The sequence below is a fragment of the Acomys russatus genome, chromosome 24 (assembly GCF_903995435.1).
Source record: "Acomys russatus chromosome 24, mAcoRus1.1, whole genome shotgun sequence".
In the NCBI taxonomy this organism is placed as follows: domain Eukaryota; kingdom Metazoa; phylum Chordata; class Mammalia; order Rodentia; family Muridae; genus Acomys; species Acomys russatus.
In genome coordinates, this window is record NC_067160.1 from 19,260,596 (window position 1) to 19,280,030 (window position 19,435).

Below are 19,435 nucleotides of genomic sequence, written 5' to 3' on the forward strand. Positions count from 1 at the left end.
AGGTGTAGGTCTTAGCATTCCTTGGATTTTAACATGGGTGCTGGGGAAATCTATCTTCCAGGTCGCATCCTTGTATATCAAGTACTTTATCTACAGAGATATGCCTGCCTCTGCTTCCTGAAAATGCTGGGATTAAAAGATGTGGGCAACCATTCTAGGCCTCCTAAATATTTCCCAAATGTTGGAAAATGTGGTATAACAATATATAGGACAGAAACAAGACACAAACTTATAGGACTTTGCATCTCAGGTAATTCAGTTTTATTTCATCAGTATTATAGAGAAGGTGTCTAAGAATTGTGACAAATACCAGCGGTACAAACTCCCAATCACCATACAAGGTAGGAAAACAGTACCACACGTGCCATTTGAGAGGAAAACAGGGCCACCTTGTTTCACCTCAGCATTCCATTCAGATCAAAACTGAACTCAATGTATTGTGAAAAAGAATTACGGAGTGTGATACAAGAAAGATGAGATTATAAAATGCTATCTTTATAATTTCATCAAAAGGTTAGCAATGATCCCCAGGTCTCATGTGATAAATCATCCCTCAGTGTGAACTGCAAGTGGCTACAGAGTTCTCAGTCACCATCACTGTCACTGTAGCACCTGTCCCGTTTAATCTGCTCTTCCACAGTCAGATGGTCAGCCTGGCACTGCATGCTGGAGAACACACGCTTAGCTGTGCACCCCTGACTCTGTGCATCTAAGCCCATTTTCCCACCACTCTGAGCGGCTCCCGTGGTTTCACACTGCCAGCATTTGACGTCCTTTCCGAGTTCTCTTAAATACAAGCAAGACATATTTTTAAGTTGATCAACAGAATCTATTAAATGACACCCGAGGATGTTATGCTTCTTGGAAAAAGAAGTGATTTTCACAGTGTTAGAAAAGAAAAGGTGTACATTTTTGTTATTTTCATGGTTTCCTTTAATGTGTAAGAGGTTTACACTGGAAGAGGCTGCAAGGCTTTCCCCTTTAACTGATAAGCCCTGCTGGAGGCCTGGCTCTGGAGGCAACTGCACAGGGCTGCCTGCAGTCACTCTGTGAGCTGTTTTCTCCAGAGCCAAGGCTAGGGAGGATGCCTTCTGAGATTCAAATACATCAAGCAACTCTGAGATTCTAGATGCACTTTTTAACTTTTTAATTTGGTATTTACTTGCACAGTAATTTGCTTCACTGGCTCGCTGTAATCGATGAGGATCTTCTAAAATAGATGTCTTCTGCCCGCCATCATTCAGAGAGGAGACAGCAGCGGCATTGTTATTGTTATTATTATTGGGGTTCTCTCTACGATTTTCTGGCCCCACCTCATCATCAGTGTTTGTAACTTGCAAAATGTCTACACCATCAGGTTCATTAGCATGTCCATTCTTTTCCTTTTCATCACTCTGAACACACACATTATTGTCACTCAGCTCTGTCCCACTCTTCCTCTTATTTGTTAAGCCTTCAGTGTCATTTGGCTTGTCCAGCACATTCCTTTTTCCTTCTTTCTCGTCCTTTCTTTCTTCATACACTTTTGATTCTCTTATTCCTATAACTTCCTCTTTCTGACAAATATGGAGACAGGGTTGCAAGACAGGGAAGCTATCTTGCTCTCGCCCTTGATATTCCAAACTTTTCACATGTCCTATCAGAGACTCCCTTTTGAATTCTGAGGGGACAGGGCTTATCACTTCGGGTGGCCATTTGGCCTTACTCACTTTGAGTTCTTCCTCAGGGGGAAGGTTTTTCTTAGGCGTCTCCTGGCAAGGAGGCCAAACAATTTTTAATTTCCCCCTCTCTCCCCATATTCTCAAATCATTGTTTTGCCACTTGCTGTTACAAACACCTGCATGCTTAGTAAGTTCCCCAAGCAAGATGGTATCTGCTGTGGGGTTTTCACACACATTACGTTCTCCAGTGGAAAGTAAATCAGCTAAGATGTTTTGGTTTTTGCAATTCCATCGATCTTTATGCTGCCTGTGTCCAAAACCTTCATCATAATTTCCTTTAGACTTAAAAAGTTGTTTAAAGTGAGGCTTGCAGTATATTTGTCCATGAAGTGATGCGTAATTTCCCAAACTGCCAAAAGAAAAGAAATACTATTTAGTTTTCTGCACACTTTCTGTAAATTCATAGAGAACTGCGTAATTATTTTAGTAATGAGTCGGAAATTCAGTAAGACCCACTTATTACTGAAAGGAATGGTCTGCCTAATTGAAATTCCCGTTATGTGGGTTGTCACTGTCACCCACTGTGATGTGTGGCTTTCAGCATTTAGAATCTCACTCAGTATATTACCCAAGTGTGATAGGTGCTCTCAGGTACAGCAAGTGCCATTAGACTGAGGGGCTCAATCCTGTACCAACACAATGACTTCTGATCCTGGAGTCCAGACACAGAATAGCCAGTGCCAAGAGCTGTTCTTGGTACTACCGAACTTTAAAAAAAATAATGAAAAAAAGAACTCTTTGTGGCACCAGGCATGGTTGTACATTCCTTTAGTCCCAGCACTTGGGGGACAGAAGCAGGTGGAGGTCTGTGAGTTTGAGGCCAGTTTGGTTTACATAGAGTGTTCTAGGACAGTCAGAGATACACAGTGAGAGTCAATTGTCCACAAGCAAAAAACAAAAGAAGAAGAAGAAGAAGAAGGAGGAGGAGGAGGAGGAGGAGGAGAAGAAGAAGAAGAAACAAAGAAAGAAAAAAGAAAAAGAAAAAAACTCTTTGTGTTTTCAAAAAAAAAAAAAAAGACTGCATCAAATAAAAAAGAAAAAGAAAATTGGGTTAGCAGGCTGTTCTAACGTGTTATAGCAGAAGGTAATGAAATAAAACATTTGAGAAATTTGAGATAGTCAACGAAAGTAAATATCAGTCAGAGATTTTAATGTTAGCAAAAACGCCTTTCTACCATGAAGGCCACAGGCTGAATATTAGCAGTAAAATAGAATTTAAGGAATACTGGACCCACCAAAGAACTTTCTGATGAGTGTCAAAGAAAATACACTTGAATAACTAGAATATCTAAGCAACTACCAATGTTGGCTGAGCACGAAGCACTAATAAATTCCATGATACTTGGAGGACGAAATGAAAGGTTAAGGGAATAGAGAGGGAACTGTGTGCAGTCAGTGTCTAAATGACCTGGCATAGGTGATAAAGTAACTGCCCCCCCCCAAAAAAAAATATTAAGAGTGAGTAAATGAAATCAAGAATAAATTTTATAAAATTTTGGCTCATTGATTGGCACTATTAATACATTTTATTATTCAATGACTTTAAACTAAAACAAAAACAACAACAACAACAACAAAAAACGTGTATTTTTGTCTGTTGTATCTGTGTTCCGTACTTGAGTGCCTGGTACAGGAGGAAGCCAGAATGGGGCATCAGGTCCACTGGAACTGGTGTTAAGGCAGTTGTAAGCAGCCATGTGGTTGCTGGTCTCATATACCCAGGCTAGCCATGAACTCACTATGGAGCTATGGATGACTGTAAACCTAGTGCTGGGATTACAGGCTTGCACTGTAATTACTGTTCTTGGTTGATGCAGCACTCTCTTGCAAACTCAGGCCCTTGGACATGTTACACAGGCACCTTACCACCTCATTTGCATCACCAGTTCCATTCCAAGGCTAAATAAATGAATAAAAGACATTCTAAATCTGTTATGTTTTCATAGTACTTGGCACTGAATCTAGGGCTATATATGTGCCAGAAAAGTTCTCTGCCCTGAGGCATATCTCAACCTCACTTTTCATATTTTATTTTTAGAGAGCATGCTATTTGATTGCCCAAAGGGATCGTGATGTTATTTTCACTTCTCAGCTGCAGCGTAGCTTAGAACACTGGTCTGTACCACTGAACCTGGCTCCCTCTTCTTTACAGTTGAGGAATGGAGGACAGGACGTGCAGACATAGAAGGGAAGTGGCTACATAGGCAAGTTCTGAATTTTGGTTGGGGATATAGTTGAGCTTACAGGGTATAATGTATGTAAACATTTATTAGTTCTTCCCACTAAGAAGGCTTAGAAATGAAAACTGAAAGAATAGAATGGGTACTAAGTGTGCTGACTTGAAGTAGCACATGTCATTAGAGCAGTGTTTCTCAACTGTCCTAATGCTGTGACCCTTTAATATAGTTAATTCCTCATGTCATGGTAACCTCCAACCACAAGATTATTTTCCTTGCTACTTTATGACTATAATTTAGCAGATGTTACGAATTGTAATGTAAATATCTGTGCGTTCCAATGGTCTTATGTAAACCCTGTGAAAGGATCATTTGACCATCAAAGAGTCTTTCCTCCTCAGTAAAGAAGCCTTACAGCAATTACGTAATTAGAACTTGTGTTGGGAATGTAAAGCTAGCCTGCATCTGTCACACAAAGAGGAAGCCCAAAAAGGCAAAAGTACTCAGGAGACAAATAAAACAGAAGAGATTCCTCTGGGCAGGGGGAGGAGAGGTGAGCATCAGTCAATGCATTTGATGTGAACCCAATCAACCACCACCGCAAATACATACACATGACTAGTAAGTTTATGAAGACCACATTTTCTTTCTTTCTTTTTTTAAAGGAAATTTTTTTAATTAAAATTTTTTTTATTTAAGTGATTTATTCAGCTTACATCTCAATTGTTACCCTCCCAAGTGTAACTTCCCGTACCTCCCTCCCTCCCTCTTTCACCCTATTGCCCACCCTTAGGTCTTTAAAAGTGGTTACTTGACCAGGAATAGTGTACACTGTGGGTCTAATCAAAAATCTAGTTCTAATTGTCAGTTTGGAAGTACCTAAGACAAAGGGTGGGATGAAATAATTTGTGAGTGTGAGCAATCAGCAACTTCAGACTAGAATGATCTACAGGCCAAATGTTCTGTGCTCATACCAAATAAATTGCCATGCAAGAAGCGAGTGCAGTGGAGGTTTAAAGATTCAAAAAAGATTTGTAAGACACAACAAAATAAAAAATAAAATACAGTGCCAGAACAATATACAAGGGTAGAAAAATTAAATAAAAAGGCATGATCATTAAAATTGATTCTTTTAGTAATGAGAATGTGTAGAGGTGGTATTTAAAATAGAATACATAAAAGAGTCTTCCAATATGGCTAGCAGAGTTTTAGTTCTTTCTTTTGGTTAGTGGTTATAATGTGTTCGTGCTACTTTTGTTTGTTTGTTTCTTTTTCGTACCATGCATTCAACTTGTTTGGCCTTCTTTGTATTTTTGACACATCACTTAAAGATATCAGCCTTTGAGTCTGCGATTTTTGACTCTTCATTATATGTCAACTTTTACTAGAAGAAAACATTACCACAATTAATGTCTATGAGAATTATATTAGATCATGTTGTCAGGAAAAGTGAAAGAAATGAATTGAGGGTTAATTGGGAAAAATAACTAGCCTGTCCATGAAAGTCAAAATAAGCTTTGTGAATGATATGGCCTTCATTGAGGCTTGATGAATGAGTGCATGTTAACTTGATGGAGGTCCAGCCGATGGATATGAAACAACCCTAAAAGGAGGGATGTATATGGCACTAGCCAGAAGTATGGGAGAGAAGCAGCTATTTACTGAAACTGGAGGGTAGTAATTCTGTATTGAAAGTAGCATGTAACTGAGAAAGAGTGGGTACTCTTGAATAACTGGAGGGAAACAGGGATAGATTTGAACTGCAGGTAAATTAATGTTTTAGAAGCTAGCCTACACTTTCAGCAGAAGCAACTTCATTTGTGTTTTAGAAAGATCATTTTACTACATTAAGGAAGATATTGTTGACAGTGGCACTGGTAACAGAAATTAACATAGGGAGACCAGATTGCTAGCTATACTGGTTATGGCATGAGCCTAAGTGAGAGACAGTACATAGAAGGATAGGTGGGTTATGCTTGTGGTGGAATGTGCACAGCTTAAGAGGGATTGTAAGCCCTATAATTAAAGAAGTGGGCGATAGCTTGGGTGTGAGGACTGAAGGAAAAGAATAAATGAAAGATAACTTCATGACTAGCTTACGGCTAATGTTCATGTCATTTATGTGTACAGAGGGATAAAAACAAAGCTCAGAGACTGAACAGCAACAGTGAGAAGATAAGGGTCCCATTGGTGTTCCTATTCTTACTGAGACATCTATTGTTGGATATATGGTGCAATCCTGCCCAACAGTACCCAGTTCAGAGTTATCCCCATGTGGAAGACTGTTTAAGTTAAAGGACGGTAAAATAAATGACAAGAAGGCTGGATGTGCATTGCTGCCTTCTGAAGAACTCTAGCATTTCTTTGGTGGTCAGAAAAAGAGTCCCCCATATGGGTGTCTGCAAGAAAGCACCCCAAAAGTAGAGGGGAATCATTATGCTGCGCTGTCATAGAAACTAAGGGAAAATGATGTTGCAATCAAGAGTATTTGGCATTGCCAACTAAAGTCAGAAAGCTGATTGTCTGAGAGGTGCACGTTAGATTCAGCAAAATAAATTCCGTTCAGCATTTCAAACTACAGCCTTACCAAATGCCATGTTCGTTTCAATGCATCTACTTTGAGACAAGTGGAAAAGGAAAGCTCACAGCGCTGTGTTGATTTAGCATGTGTCGTTTTCTTCAGAAATAAACAGCTTTTCCAGGACCTGTCCCTAATATTATTCCCAATTCCATTTCTTAACTTACATAATGTAGCTCAAACAGATAAGATCTTTACCATCACCTGCTGTGGGATACCAAGTGTCCCTGGGACACATCCAGACCCTATTCATTTACAGCCACACCCACCTGTTCTCTGTGACCAGCCATTCTTAGACTCCAATGAAACATGAGTCCTGATGGGAACAGAATAGGCTACCAAATGACAATATTCACTATGTGCCCCTTATAGAAGGAGTTTATAGCTTCTAATTTAAAGCTTATTACTTTCAGCCACAACACTAACTTACAAATTCTCACTTGACCAGCTACGCAGGTTGCTTTCTTACCCAAGTGGTTTCCACAACTAGAAAGACGGCATTTGAAAGGGAAGGGTTGGCAGCTACACTGAGCACACAATAAAATAGGAGTCACATCTTGCGTGACTGTAGTAGGCAGATCTGGAAAATTCTACTCTCTAGACCAGTGACTTAACTTGTGAGTTCCGGCGGCCCCCTTTTGGGAGTGACAAATGATCTTTTTACAGGGATTGCCTATGACTATAAGAAATATCAGGTACTTATAATACTGATTCTTAACAGTAGCACAATTGCATCTGTAAAGTAACAATAAAAATAATTTTATGGGGGGGGGGTCACCACAATGTGAGGAACTTACATAGAATTAGGAAGATTGAGGACCAGTGCTCTAGAAACTAGATATTACACACATGCTCCAAGGTTAGTTAATCTATGCGACACACTCAACAAGACATTTTACCTCAGTTTACTGCTGCAATGGTGGCATCGGAAGCAAGATTTATGAAAATTCTGCTTGTCTGCTACAAGACACTCCATTGGATAAACTGTTTTTTGACAAATTACGCAAATTTCCTTGTCTTGGACCAGCAGTTTCTAAAAATAAAAAAATGAATAAAGACTTCTATATTTCAATTTTCAATAACAATTGTAAAAGCATAAGAAAACAGTTATATTAATTGTCCATGCAGATAAAGTGAAAAAGCTGTAAAAATTGCCTTTAGGTCTCTTTGTCTGGACAGTGTATATTAGCAAAGAGGATGTGGTGCAAAAATTTAATGCCTCTACCACATACACCTTGGCTTATTACACAGCAGACACATAAGCATGCGTGATGCTGACATATGTTAATGCATTAAACATATAAATTAAACTTTTGAAGAACCTTAAGGAAATGCATCATTTCCCACAACTAAACTTGCTATACATATAAGGTTTTATACAAAATCTTAATCTTTAAAACCACATGGATAAATTTTTCTAAAGTACATAAGTTTTATAAGCGGGAAGTTATATAATATTTTAAAATACTTTTTCAACGGTGATAGGTTTGCCTCATGATACCAACCGTTACCTATCTTGTAATGAAACGCTCCCATACAGCACATGTGCCGGGACCTCTAGTCCTTATGCATCCAGCTTTAGATTTTCCAGCCTTTTGGATCCATATATGTGCTCTTTCTGGTTTTTGTTGTTGTTGTTGTTGTTTTGTTTTGTTTTTTGTTTTTGTTTTTTCCCTGCTTCTCTTACCCACTTCCCATTGCTCTCCTGTGAAGGGTAGTCCTTATAAATAGCAATAGTTACCTCACTAACCAATGGACATAGATATATTGATTAAATATGGGCTTTGCTTTTCACCATCCTCTGCTGAGAATGACTCAGCAGTTTTTGTCTTTGTCACACAGGACAGCAAGGATGCGAAGGTCCTTCTTACAAAACCCGCTCTGGTGCTTACACTCTGCGTGTCCATGACTGAAAGGATCCCTTTGCCTCTTTGATTCCAGTTGGGATGTTTTTCTCTACTTAACGCCAACTTCTTTGTGTTGTCTATGGTTTTGAGCTGTCTTAACAAAAACTGCACATTTGAAATTAATTAGACAGCTTTGCTTAATTATGCCAGAAGCAAGGACATTAAAAAGCCATATTAACTTGATAAACTAGATACATATGTTGTAAATATGAAAGGCAAAATTATTAATTTCAGTGGTTTTTACTTTTAAGTTTGCTGCTTCCTTCAATCTGTCTAAAAGAAGGGACCATATTAATGATGCCTATTAATTATGTCCGATCCTTTTTATCATGAAGCCTCATTATTTGTAAATACTGTGGAAAATAGAATAGAGTGAGGCATCTTCTGATGTTAAAAATATCACTATGTTCAAATGATTAATTCCCCATCATCTGAACACAATACATATTTCTTATCCTCATCTGTGAATAAGGTTAATTTGGGGCTCTTATTCATAAAGGTGAAAATATCACTTATGGAAAACATTGGTTTCAGTGGCTGGTATAGCCTCAATTCAATAACAAAAGCTAAAATGTCTAACGTTACATCTATACTTTTATCAGATTGTTGAAAAATTTTACAGCATGTTCTGCATACTGTGAGTTCTGTCTGGGGCTATCACCAAGATGTATTGAATTCAATGCAGAGGCCATTAAAGCATGCAGTTAAAACATCAATACCAGGCTAACGGTTTTTATCAGATACCACCATAAAGTATTTAATAAAGTCAATTTTGTCATGACATTTTAATAATAAGTTTGTTCTGCAGCAAAGAAATCATTGCACAATTGCTAAACCCACTACAGTGGTTATGTCTGATGAAATCTTCAAACTGTTATTTAACCTGAGTTTGAAGACCAGGTTTCAATAATGCATGCTGCAGATCATATTAGATATTATTGTGAAGAAGAAAGTGGAGAAAGCAAGGGCAGTAGAGAATTCGAAGCTTACAGGGGTAGCGCTTAGCCCTAGCTTGTTACTTGGTTATTTCCACACACTGTTTTAACTGCAAATCTGCTGGCTGTGGCACACACGCTTTCAGATGGGTTAGTCGTCTTTCATGCGCTGAAATCTCATTTACCACTTCTAAAGGCAGATTCCTCCTGGAAGGCCCTGCTCACTTCAGTTGCATGGGCCTCTGAGGTCTCATATCCCAAGCGCTTGAAAACTCTTTCACTCTCCTGCCATGTCTCTTGGAAATCCCTTCTGAAGTTTGTAGGTGAATCTGCAATGTCTAGGATGTGGCCGGAGATCACGTCTTCATAGGTCGGTGGGGCGTGCTTGAAGTTAAAGCCCGACCTACCAGCTTCTGAGCTACTTGATGACGAGGTTGCTACCTTTGACCCAACAATCTGACTGTCGAATGCATCCATGCCTAAGAAATGCTCCCTCATAGACCTCGCTTGAGAGTAAGCCCTGGGCTGCATTGCAGGCACTTGTTCTTGGTGCTGCCTAGGATGTCTGTAAGAAAAGCCTGTAAACTCAGCATTTCCAGACGATGATAATCCAAATTCCCCCTTACAGAATGTGTGATTCTCTTGTTTCATGTTCTGGTTTATTTCGCCATTTGCATAAGTTCTTCTATCTGTCTGTGCTCCGAAAACGGGGCCATTCTCAAATTCCCTAAACCATCTGTTTATTTCATTTTCACGGCCATTCAGAAAACGTTCAGCCACTTGAACAGTTTGATTGGTGGCTTCAAATCTCTCTGTGTGTTCTGATAGGCGAGGCCCTCCCACCTTGCGGATGATTTCAACTGCATCGTAGCTTTCGGTCTCTGGCATTGCTCTATTGACGGAATTCATTCCGTCTTTATGAACATAAGTCTCCTTTTTTTCTATCTTTCTCACTTCCTCTTGAGTATCTACAGACTCTCGGAAGGACCCACTAACGACGTGGTTTACGTTTACAGGAATTGTGATGGTGGGTGGAGAGTCCCCGCCACGGCTTTCTATCTTAATTTGCCTGCGGAGTGTGGCGGGGGATATAACCACTTCGGATCTCTTCTCTACAATTGGAACTGGGGTCCCTGGTGAACAGGGCATGGTGCCTCTGGCTAACCTGGCTGTGGTGTCTTTGAGTCTGACAAGTTGTTCTGAGCGACTCCTGGGCGGGGATGGGGACATGCTTGTTCTGTGAAGACTGGATGTTTGCTCCAGGGGTCTTCTGGGTAGAGGTTCAGTACAACTGTTCTTTTTAGGGGACTGAGAAAGCTCAGCCTTTGTGGGGGTTTCTGCTCGGCGGGCAGTGGACTCTATTGTAATGAAAGTTGGTGATGGTGGACGAGTTTTCAAAGAGGGGGGAGTCATCTTACTCTCTTCTCTCTTAGCCTCCTGATGTGCTTCAGCAGGATTATGAGTCACTGCCTCATCGTGGTGGGTTGCTACTTGGAGGTGTGTTAATTTTTCTTCTACAGTTTTACTTTCTTTCTTCTCAGTGCATTTATTAGAGCTGGCATTAACATTAGACACTTTCAATGACATTTCATTAAGATTGGTAGGTTTATCTCTCTGCTTTCCTGTTGGGGAGGCCATCATGGCTGTTTGAATTATACGTTCACAGTGACCGAGCATATCCTCTGTTCGGGTTTTAATATGTGTTATTTCTTCTTTGACTTTTTCTAAATTATTCTCCATGGCAACACGAACTCCATATTCTCTTTTTTCCTCACTTATCAGCCATACTGGGACAATATTTAACAGCATCTGAAATGTTTTAAGGCCACTTTTATTTGACTCTGCTTCAAACTGTTTTATTCTTGACAAAATCTGCTGTAGCTCTTCACGTTTTCTCAAGAATTCCAATATATTTATGTTACATTTCCCATCATCCTGCAGAGATTCCTTCACAGAGGAAAACGAAGATTTGTTCTCTGTCATCTTTTGCTTTGACTCTTCAGTGTTAGGGAAGGCCTGTCTCTGCTGTGTGCCCTTGTCTCTAAGACATTTTTTCTCCTGCGGAGCATTGTATGGCTGGGGCAGTTTTTTATGCTCAATTGTACTTCCCGAAGTGTGTATTTGCATCTGCTGAAAGTTCTGTGTCTGGGAGTCCAGATGTGTATCTATGATCTTGTGTTGGGCTACCCTTGGTACTCTCTGGTCCTGCAGATATTCTTGTTTTCTTTCAACGACTACTCTGTCGTCTTTTGAACTGCTCATCGAGGACTCCTGATGTTTTTCTTCACTCCCTAGGACATTCCCTCTGTCAACCATGCCAAATCCTCTCTGCTTCTTGGGAACTGTTTGGAGCTTGCTTTTATGATTTTTCTCTGCATATTCTTTAGGCATTTGTATTGTTACCCTTTTCTCTGCTTTAGGCAACTGAAGATATTTTTCGGGCACTGATTGCTTATCATCACACTGCGAACTTGCTTGGGTTTGCTTGATTTCCTGGTTCCTTTGTTGAGCACGGCTTTGAAAGTCAACTTCAGATTGCTTTACATGGCTTTCAGAACTGAGGTCTGCTCCAGCCAATGTATGATCTAGAGTTGGAAGCTTGACAGTTTTCACTTTGAAACTTGGGGAGATGGGTTTGCTTTGGGGAAAGGGTAATCTGTCCACATGTTGCCCAAACGTTTGCTGTGTCTTACGTTCTTTGTGCCTCTGGCTAATTTCAGAAGCTGATTTTGATTGGAGGGTGTCCCTCGAGCTCTCTATGCCTTCCATTCTCAGGGAAAGCTTATCTTCTGAAGCTGCTAGAATGTGCTGGAGCCTCTCAGTAGCAGCTGACAATGTGGAATCTGTGGAGAGCTGGCTGTCAGAGCATGTGCCTGCATGCACAGCCCTGTTCTTACAGTCCAGGTTAGGCTGTGCCCTAGTGAAGTCCGAATCCTTTCTGGGTGTGGAGATTGCCTCAGATGCTTTGTGTGAATCTATTTCTTTCTCCTTCTCTGAACAGCTTTGGTGGTGAGGTTCTCTTTTGGTGATGCTGTGGCAAGAACTCTCCCGCCTCTGTTTCTCAAGCTCTTCCTCCTTTTGTTGTCTATATTTTTCTTCAGCAATCATTAAAGGTGTCTTAAACTTTCTCACGTAAGGCTTTGGACTTGGTAGTTCTGAACGTGATGGGAGTGAGTGGGATTTAACAAGGGGTGCTGTCTGTTTTCCCCTGGGTGCTGGGATCTCTGGGACCTGCTGAGGAAGTGAATTTGCAGAGTCAACGGGCAGCTGTTTTCTTTCATCAAGACTTTTTCTGAGCACTTCCTGCTTTGTCTCTGTGTGTTCACTGCTCATTGCTACCATTGATCTTTTCTGATCCTTTGAGAGGGTAGTTTTCATTTCCGTATCTGACAGTGATCTTTCTAGTTCACCACTTGGGGAACACTGGCTCATTTTATCTTTAATTCTCTTGGGAAGTTTGGGTTTGGGGAGTATTGGAGGTGGTGATTTTCCTGTTAGAATTTTGGCCTGTGAGTGCAGCTGATGAGAATTCAAGGCTTCTTTTTGGGAATACTGTTGTATGGCTGCTTCCCTGTGATTTTCCAGAAGATAGGAGGAAAGGTGATGTACTGGTTGAGATGGAGTTGGTGGAGGTGGAGGAGGGAGGGATGCTGATAGACATTCTTGTTCAGATTTCTCATCTACTGATGGAGGAAGACGGAGGTTTGGGAAGCTTTCTAATTCAATCCTTGTCTTCTTTGTGGATGAGGAGGGAGGGAACTCATTTTTTTCAGGCAGCAGCATTAAGGGTGGTGGAGGTGGGAGAGGAAATTCAATTTCAGATGATACATTGGAAGCTGGAGGAGGAGGGGGAGATGGAGGTGGAAGGGAGCCCTCATTTTCTTTTATACTACATTCAGGGTGAAGGTTGATTGGGTTAAGGCACCTCTCCATTGCCATTTTTAACTCTTTGGAAGTATTTGTCTTCATTAGAAAGTCCTGGTTTTCTAAACAAACATCAATTTTCTGTTTTTTGTCAGTTGCCTCAAATGTTTTGTGGCTTTTCCCAGAAACTCTCCCTCCTGGTACACGGTGTACATCCTTATCTACAGGTGAAGGTTGAAGGTTCGTGACATTTTTCTTCATGTCTTTGTTAGAATACTGCCTTTCCTGACTTAGTAAGGCTTGCTTCTGAAAGTCCCTCATCATCCCATGCATCTCTCTAGCTGCCTTGTTGTCCAGATGCTGGGTGGGTTCTGGAATGTCACTTCGTACCTCTGCTGATATATTAATGTTTTGGGTGTTTCTTTGACTCTTCCTATAAGAATCCTGGAACTGCCACTTCCAGTGGTCAATCCCTAGTTCACAGGGTTGAGTCTGCTGCTTTCCAAATGCTTTGTCCACAGACTGGGTTGAGGCAAAGACATTGTCCTTTGATTCTTTCACATTCTCTGATTCCTTGGTTTTTAGATTTTCCTTCACTGACATGGTTGCAGTCAACTGTTTACTCATGTGGTCTCTTTTACACAGAAATTCTTTGCTGTCGGTCCAGACACCCATTCTGTCACCCATGTCTAAGACATTTTTCATAGCTCTGGGTTCTGAGTTAGACATTCTCCTAAGGCTTTTCTCAAGAGCATCATTGTTTTGCTCACGATCAATGACAATCTTTACAGTGCCCTTAGGGGCTTTAGGAAGATTAGCCTCATCTCTTTCTTCTATTAATGACTGATGGCAGGTTGTCTGCGAAGTTTCATCAAGAGTGCCTAGTCCTGCCTTCTGCCTGCTTGCTGATTCAAATGGTCCTGGCACTGGTTGAAGAAGACTTTTTTTGTCTCTCTGGATAGCTGCTGGATAAATCCCTTTTTGTCTTTCTGCGAATCCTACTATCCCAGGTAGGACATCTTCTTTGATTATTCCTTCTTTATTAACCTCTTTGAAACCCCTCTGTGCTTCTTTCAAAGACTTTAATGATGTTTCAAGATCATCTAGGATCAGCTCTTTTTTCAATATTTCAGTCCTGATATTTGTAGCCTTCTCAAGGGACTCAATGGCTTGCCCAAAATCACTGGAGATGCCACCAGATTGCTTAGACCCTTCCTGTCTGTCACTTGACTCCTTAAGTGACTTGAGTGAGGCCAGTTTGCCATTGTTCATAGTTTCTTCTGTTTTAGACACTGTTTTCTGATTCATGGCGTGGCTGAGAGAATTCAGGCTTGATTTCAAATCACCTTTTATAATCTCTTCTTTTGATGTCTTATAAGATGAACTCTGAGGCTCAGTCATGAAGACTTTGGCTGTATTATGCACATCTCCTGGGATGATGTCAGTTTCACTAATAGTACGTTCAAATGAAGACTTCCTTTTCTTTAGTAGGAATTTTGTGCCCTCAACATCACCACCAATTATATCTTCCTGTCCTTCTTGCTTTCTATCTGAGTGTGTTTCATTTGACCCTGTTTGGAGTTGTTTGAGGTAATCCAAAGCTCCAGCTTCTATGCATGTTGTGAAGAACTGAACATTTCCTCTCTCTGAGGCATCAATTTTTGTCCTTTCAGACATTTTACCATTTGATGTAGAAGATAGCAGATTATGAATGGTGCGCCTCACATCACCTCCTATGATGTCTTCACGCTCAGTCTTGTCACCAGCATTTTCATGAAGAAGACAATAGATAGTCATGTTAATATCTCCCTTTTCGTCTTCTTGAATTAATATACCTTTCTTTGTACATCTTTCCTCTGAGAAAAGATTTTTTATTGCTTGTTTTACATCCCCTTTCACTATCTCTTCCTTTTCAACATGAAATTCAGTTGATCTGCTTAGTAATTGAGTTTTAGTCAAGTTGACATTTCCCTTCTCTTCTTCACTGACACATATCTCTTTCTTTGCACAGTCTCTTTGGGAAAGTAAGTTCATCATTATGTTTCTGATATCAGCCCTGATCACTTCTTCTTTCTGTACCTCAGGAGTTTTTTGGTTCATGAGCTTGTATTTTGCCATTCTAACATCGCCAACTTCATCAGCTTCAATAATAATTCCAGGAGCTTCAATAACTCTTTGGGAGTAAAGGTCTTCCAAGGTTTCTTTGATACTTTTACCAACAATTTCTACCTTTTCTACTCTAGTTTCATTAAATTCATGAATAGGTGTTGTTTCAAAGAGCCATGTAGTTGTCTTGACATCTGATGGAGGAATTTCTTCCTTCATCATTTCTGTGTGACTTTCATCTACTTCCTTAATAGAATCCAACGTCTGATTTTCAAAAAGCCACACTGCTTGCTTAACATCACCTTTCTGTACATCTTCCTGGGTGACTGTCTTGATATTTTCATATTTGGACCCTTCTCCTAGCTCATCTATGCTGTGAGTTTCAAAGAGCCACGTAGAAGTCTTAACATTGCCCTTTTGAATTTCATTGACACTTACTGTTCTTATGTAATTCTTCTTATCAACATTTTCAGACTCAAAGAATTGTTTACTCATCTCCACATTGCCTCCTTGAATATAGTCAGCAATGGGTACAACATTAGGTGATTTGTCTGAAATCTTATCCAGTGGTTGAGTTTCAAATCTGTATCTGACCGAACTCACATCCCCTTTCTGAATATCTTCCTGAGTGACAGATTTAATAACATATACATCTTCTGATTCATTAATGGAGTCTAATGGTTTTGTTTCAAAGAGCCACCTTGTTCCTCGTACATCTCCATGAATTACTTCTTCTTTTTTAACTGTCGTCACTTCATGGTAAAACCCTTCTTGATCTCGAATTGCATAGAGAGGTTGTGTTTCAAAGAGCATTTTGTAGCTTTTTACATCACCTTTTATTACTTCTTCAATATTTGTTTCCCTGGTGTTGAGACCATCAGATTCTTCTTTAATCTCATCCAAAGAAAATGTCTCAAAAATGAAGCACCCTTTTCTCACATCCCCACCTTGTATGTCTGTCACGGTCTTAACCAATCCATCACCTTCTTGATTTTCTTTTATCATATCAATAGGTTGGTTTTCAAACAGCCACCTACAACTTAATACACTGCCTTTCTGAATGTCTTCAATTTTCAGGGTTTTGATCTTATTCAAAACATTCTCTGAACTGCAACTTATAGAGTCCAAGGACTGATTTTCAAACTTATACTTCATGCCAGAGACATCCCCAGATTGTATATCTGTCTCCACGGGCTTGTTTTCTTTCCCGTCACTCCCCTGTATGTTGTCCAGATTTTCTGTCTCAAAAAGAAAGCATGCTGTCCGAACATCCCCACCTTGTATCTCCTCCTGCTTTACAGTTTGCAGTTTGACTGTTGCTCCGGAGTCATCTTTTATGGCATCAAGTGGCTGTGTTTCAAAAAGCCAGGTACAGGTTCGAACATCACCTTTATGAATATCTTCAGTGTTGGTTATCATGGAAGCTTTTTCATAAAGAGACTCCATTGGCTGGGTCTCAAATAGCCATTTACAGGTTTTGACATCTCCTTTAACAATATCTGTAGTTTGTTCAGTTTTGCTATCTGTTTCTTCCACATTGCTAAAATATTTAATTGAATCAAGAGGTTGCGTTTCAAACAACCACCTTGCAGATTTCACATTCCCAGCCTGTATTTCTTGAGCAGATATTCCTCTAATTATCTGAAATTTATGAAGACTTTCATCAAATTGGTCAATGGGTCTTGTTTCAAAAAGCCATCTACAGCTTCTTACATCACCTCTTAATATTTCTTCCTGCTGGACTGTCTTTACTTGGTGGTATTTTCCAAGATGGTCTTGAATGGCATACAGTGGCATTGTCTCAAAGAGAGATTTGTTTAACTCCACTGTGCCTCTTGTGACTCCTTCTACCTCAATTTGATGGGATGCATCAACCTTAATTAAATCACTGGATTCAAAGATGTGCGTATAGTTCTTTACCTGGCCTCTGTCAACTGCTTCTAGTCTCACTGTTCGTGTATACTCTTTCTTTTCTTCTCTAATGTCTTCTAAAGGTTGAGTTTCAAAAACCCATTTTTGATGCTTAACATCTCCTTTTTCTTCTTCAGAGGTGGTGATTTTTTGAAGCTTTCCAACATCAGGACTGTCTTTTAAAGCCTCTATTGGAAGTGTTTCAAATAGATGTTTGGTAGTTTTTACGTCACCCCCTATTCTTTCCTCAGGTGATGTGGGATCTGTATCAGGAGTGTCTTTTAAAATGTCTAATGGCTGTGTTTCAAACATCCAACACCTTTTAGAAACATCTGTACCTATGACTGCTTCTTTTTTAAGGACAGCCTCATCTGACTCTTCTTTGATTTTCTCCAGAGGTTGAGTTTCAAATAACCACTTTGCTCTACTCACCCCACCTTTGATACTTTCTTCCATGGATATTCCTCGAACGACTTTAATTTCAGTGATATCCTTGTTAATCGTGTCCAAAGGCTGTGTTTCGAACATCCAACGTGCTGTTCTAACATCTCCCTTTTCAATGTCTTCTCTTTGCACAGTTTTAATTTCTAGCATTTGGCCTGAACCATCTCTAATGACATACAGTGGTTGGGTTTCAAAACACTTTATGCTCCTCTTAACATTTCCTTTAATTTCTTTGAGTTCTGACCTGAGTTGTAGTAAGTTTACTTCATCCACTGAATGAAGCTGGCCAAGTTGATCCAATTGTTGAGTTTCAAACATGTATCTCACAGTCTTGACATCTCCCCCAGTTATATCCTTTATAACATTATATTCTGTTTCTTCTTGACCTTGATGACTTTTGTTCATTGAATCTAAAGGCCTTGTTTCGAACATCCACCTTGCTGTACAAACATCTCCTCTAGCTAGCTCAGGAATTTTCTCAGTGTTTCCTTCAGTGCCAGCAGAAGGAACCCCCAGGGCATCTATTGGTTGTGTCTCAAACATCCAAGTAGTATACTTCACGTCACCTCCAGCAATGAGTTCTTGGTCAGTGATGCTTTTGGAAGTGTACCCTTCATCTGTGTAGCCATTGTTTATAGAATCTAATGGCTGATTCTCAAAAACCCATCTCATTGACTGTACCTCTCCTTTCAGAATTTCATCCCACTCCAGGTTTTCTCTTTCTGAGTTCAGATCTCTCTGAGTGCTATCATTTGTATTTTCAAAAACATATCGAGCTTGTTGCACATCTGCTGTAGTTGAGTTCCCTGAGTTTGTCTGGCTAGAAACAATTTCAGAAACCTCACTGATGTAATCTTTTTCTAAGTTTTTTCTTAACTCAGGATGTATATGTCTATAGAGGCGGTTTAATTCATATAAATTTCTTTGTTTGGAATATAAGTCTTTGGGGATTGGTAGTCTTCTAGGGGGGCTGGGGAATTCAGGGGACTGGGAAAATGCTGTCACATCCATTGGTGCTTGAAGTACATCAGGTGGGGGAGGAGGGAATTCTTCCACATTTTCTGAAGGAGTGCCATTAACTTGTGCCATGGCTGTTGAAGTGAGACTATGATTGCTATAGCTTGAGGTTGAAGTTTCTTTCCTCTGGCTGGTTGATGTGTAAGAAGAAGAAGAAGAAGTACCTACAGCTGATGATGGCTTTAAGGTTTCTTCACTGTCATTTTCAATCTTTAAGGGAAAGAAAATCAAAGCTTATAATGATGATTATGGTATGGAGATTTCCTGAGCCCCACCTTTCATCTGTCCACACCAGGATTCTCCAGTGACGACTTTCTTGGAAAATAGGTATGCATTGTGTGTAAGCCTACTTGGGAGAACAGTCAATATGTGTTAATAAATATCATCCTACTTTTAATAATATTGTTGTTCCATAAATCAGTGACTCAGTATTTAACATTAACAAGTCCTTTTTTTTTTTTCCCTCCTATCTTTTGTCCTTTTGAGACAGAATCTCTTTTGTAGCCCTGGCAAACCTTGAACTTAGAGAGTTCTTTCTGTCTCTGTCTTTCAAGTGCTGGGATTAAAGGTGTATGCCACAATGCCTAACTTAACATTTATGCAAACTCTTAATTTCCTCCTCTTTACTTGATGAGCAGAGCAAAGAAATGAGAGAATCTACAGAAAGAGAGAAAACGTCTTGAAGTACTTTTATGAGATTTTTACATTTGTAGAATTCAAAACAGAACATGTAACCATCTGACATTTAAAGTTGACTTAATTACTTTATTTTATG

General features: G+C 39.9%; 1 protein-coding gene across 2 annotated transcripts in view; it reads right to left on the reverse strand.

Moving 5' to 3' along the window:
* Positions 1-258: 258 nt before the first annotated feature.
* Xirp2 (xin actin binding repeat containing 2) overlaps positions 259-19,435 on the reverse strand; it is an 82,516-nt gene continuing 63,339 nt past the window's right edge. The window contains exons 7-9 of one of the 2 annotated variants that reach the window (XM_051166093.1): positions 9,504-18,870; positions 7,376-7,493; positions 259-2,070 (exon numbers count right to left, since the gene is read on the reverse strand). In XM_051166093.1, coding sequence (XP_051022050.1) covers positions 585-2,070; positions 7,376-7,493; positions 9,504-18,870 — 10,971 coding nt within the window. In that variant the 3' untranslated portion in view covers positions 259-584. Of the gene's footprint in view, positions 2,071-7,375; positions 7,510-9,503; positions 18,871-19,435 lie in introns of both variants that reach the window. The other variant, XM_051166092.1, reaches the window with a different exon arrangement.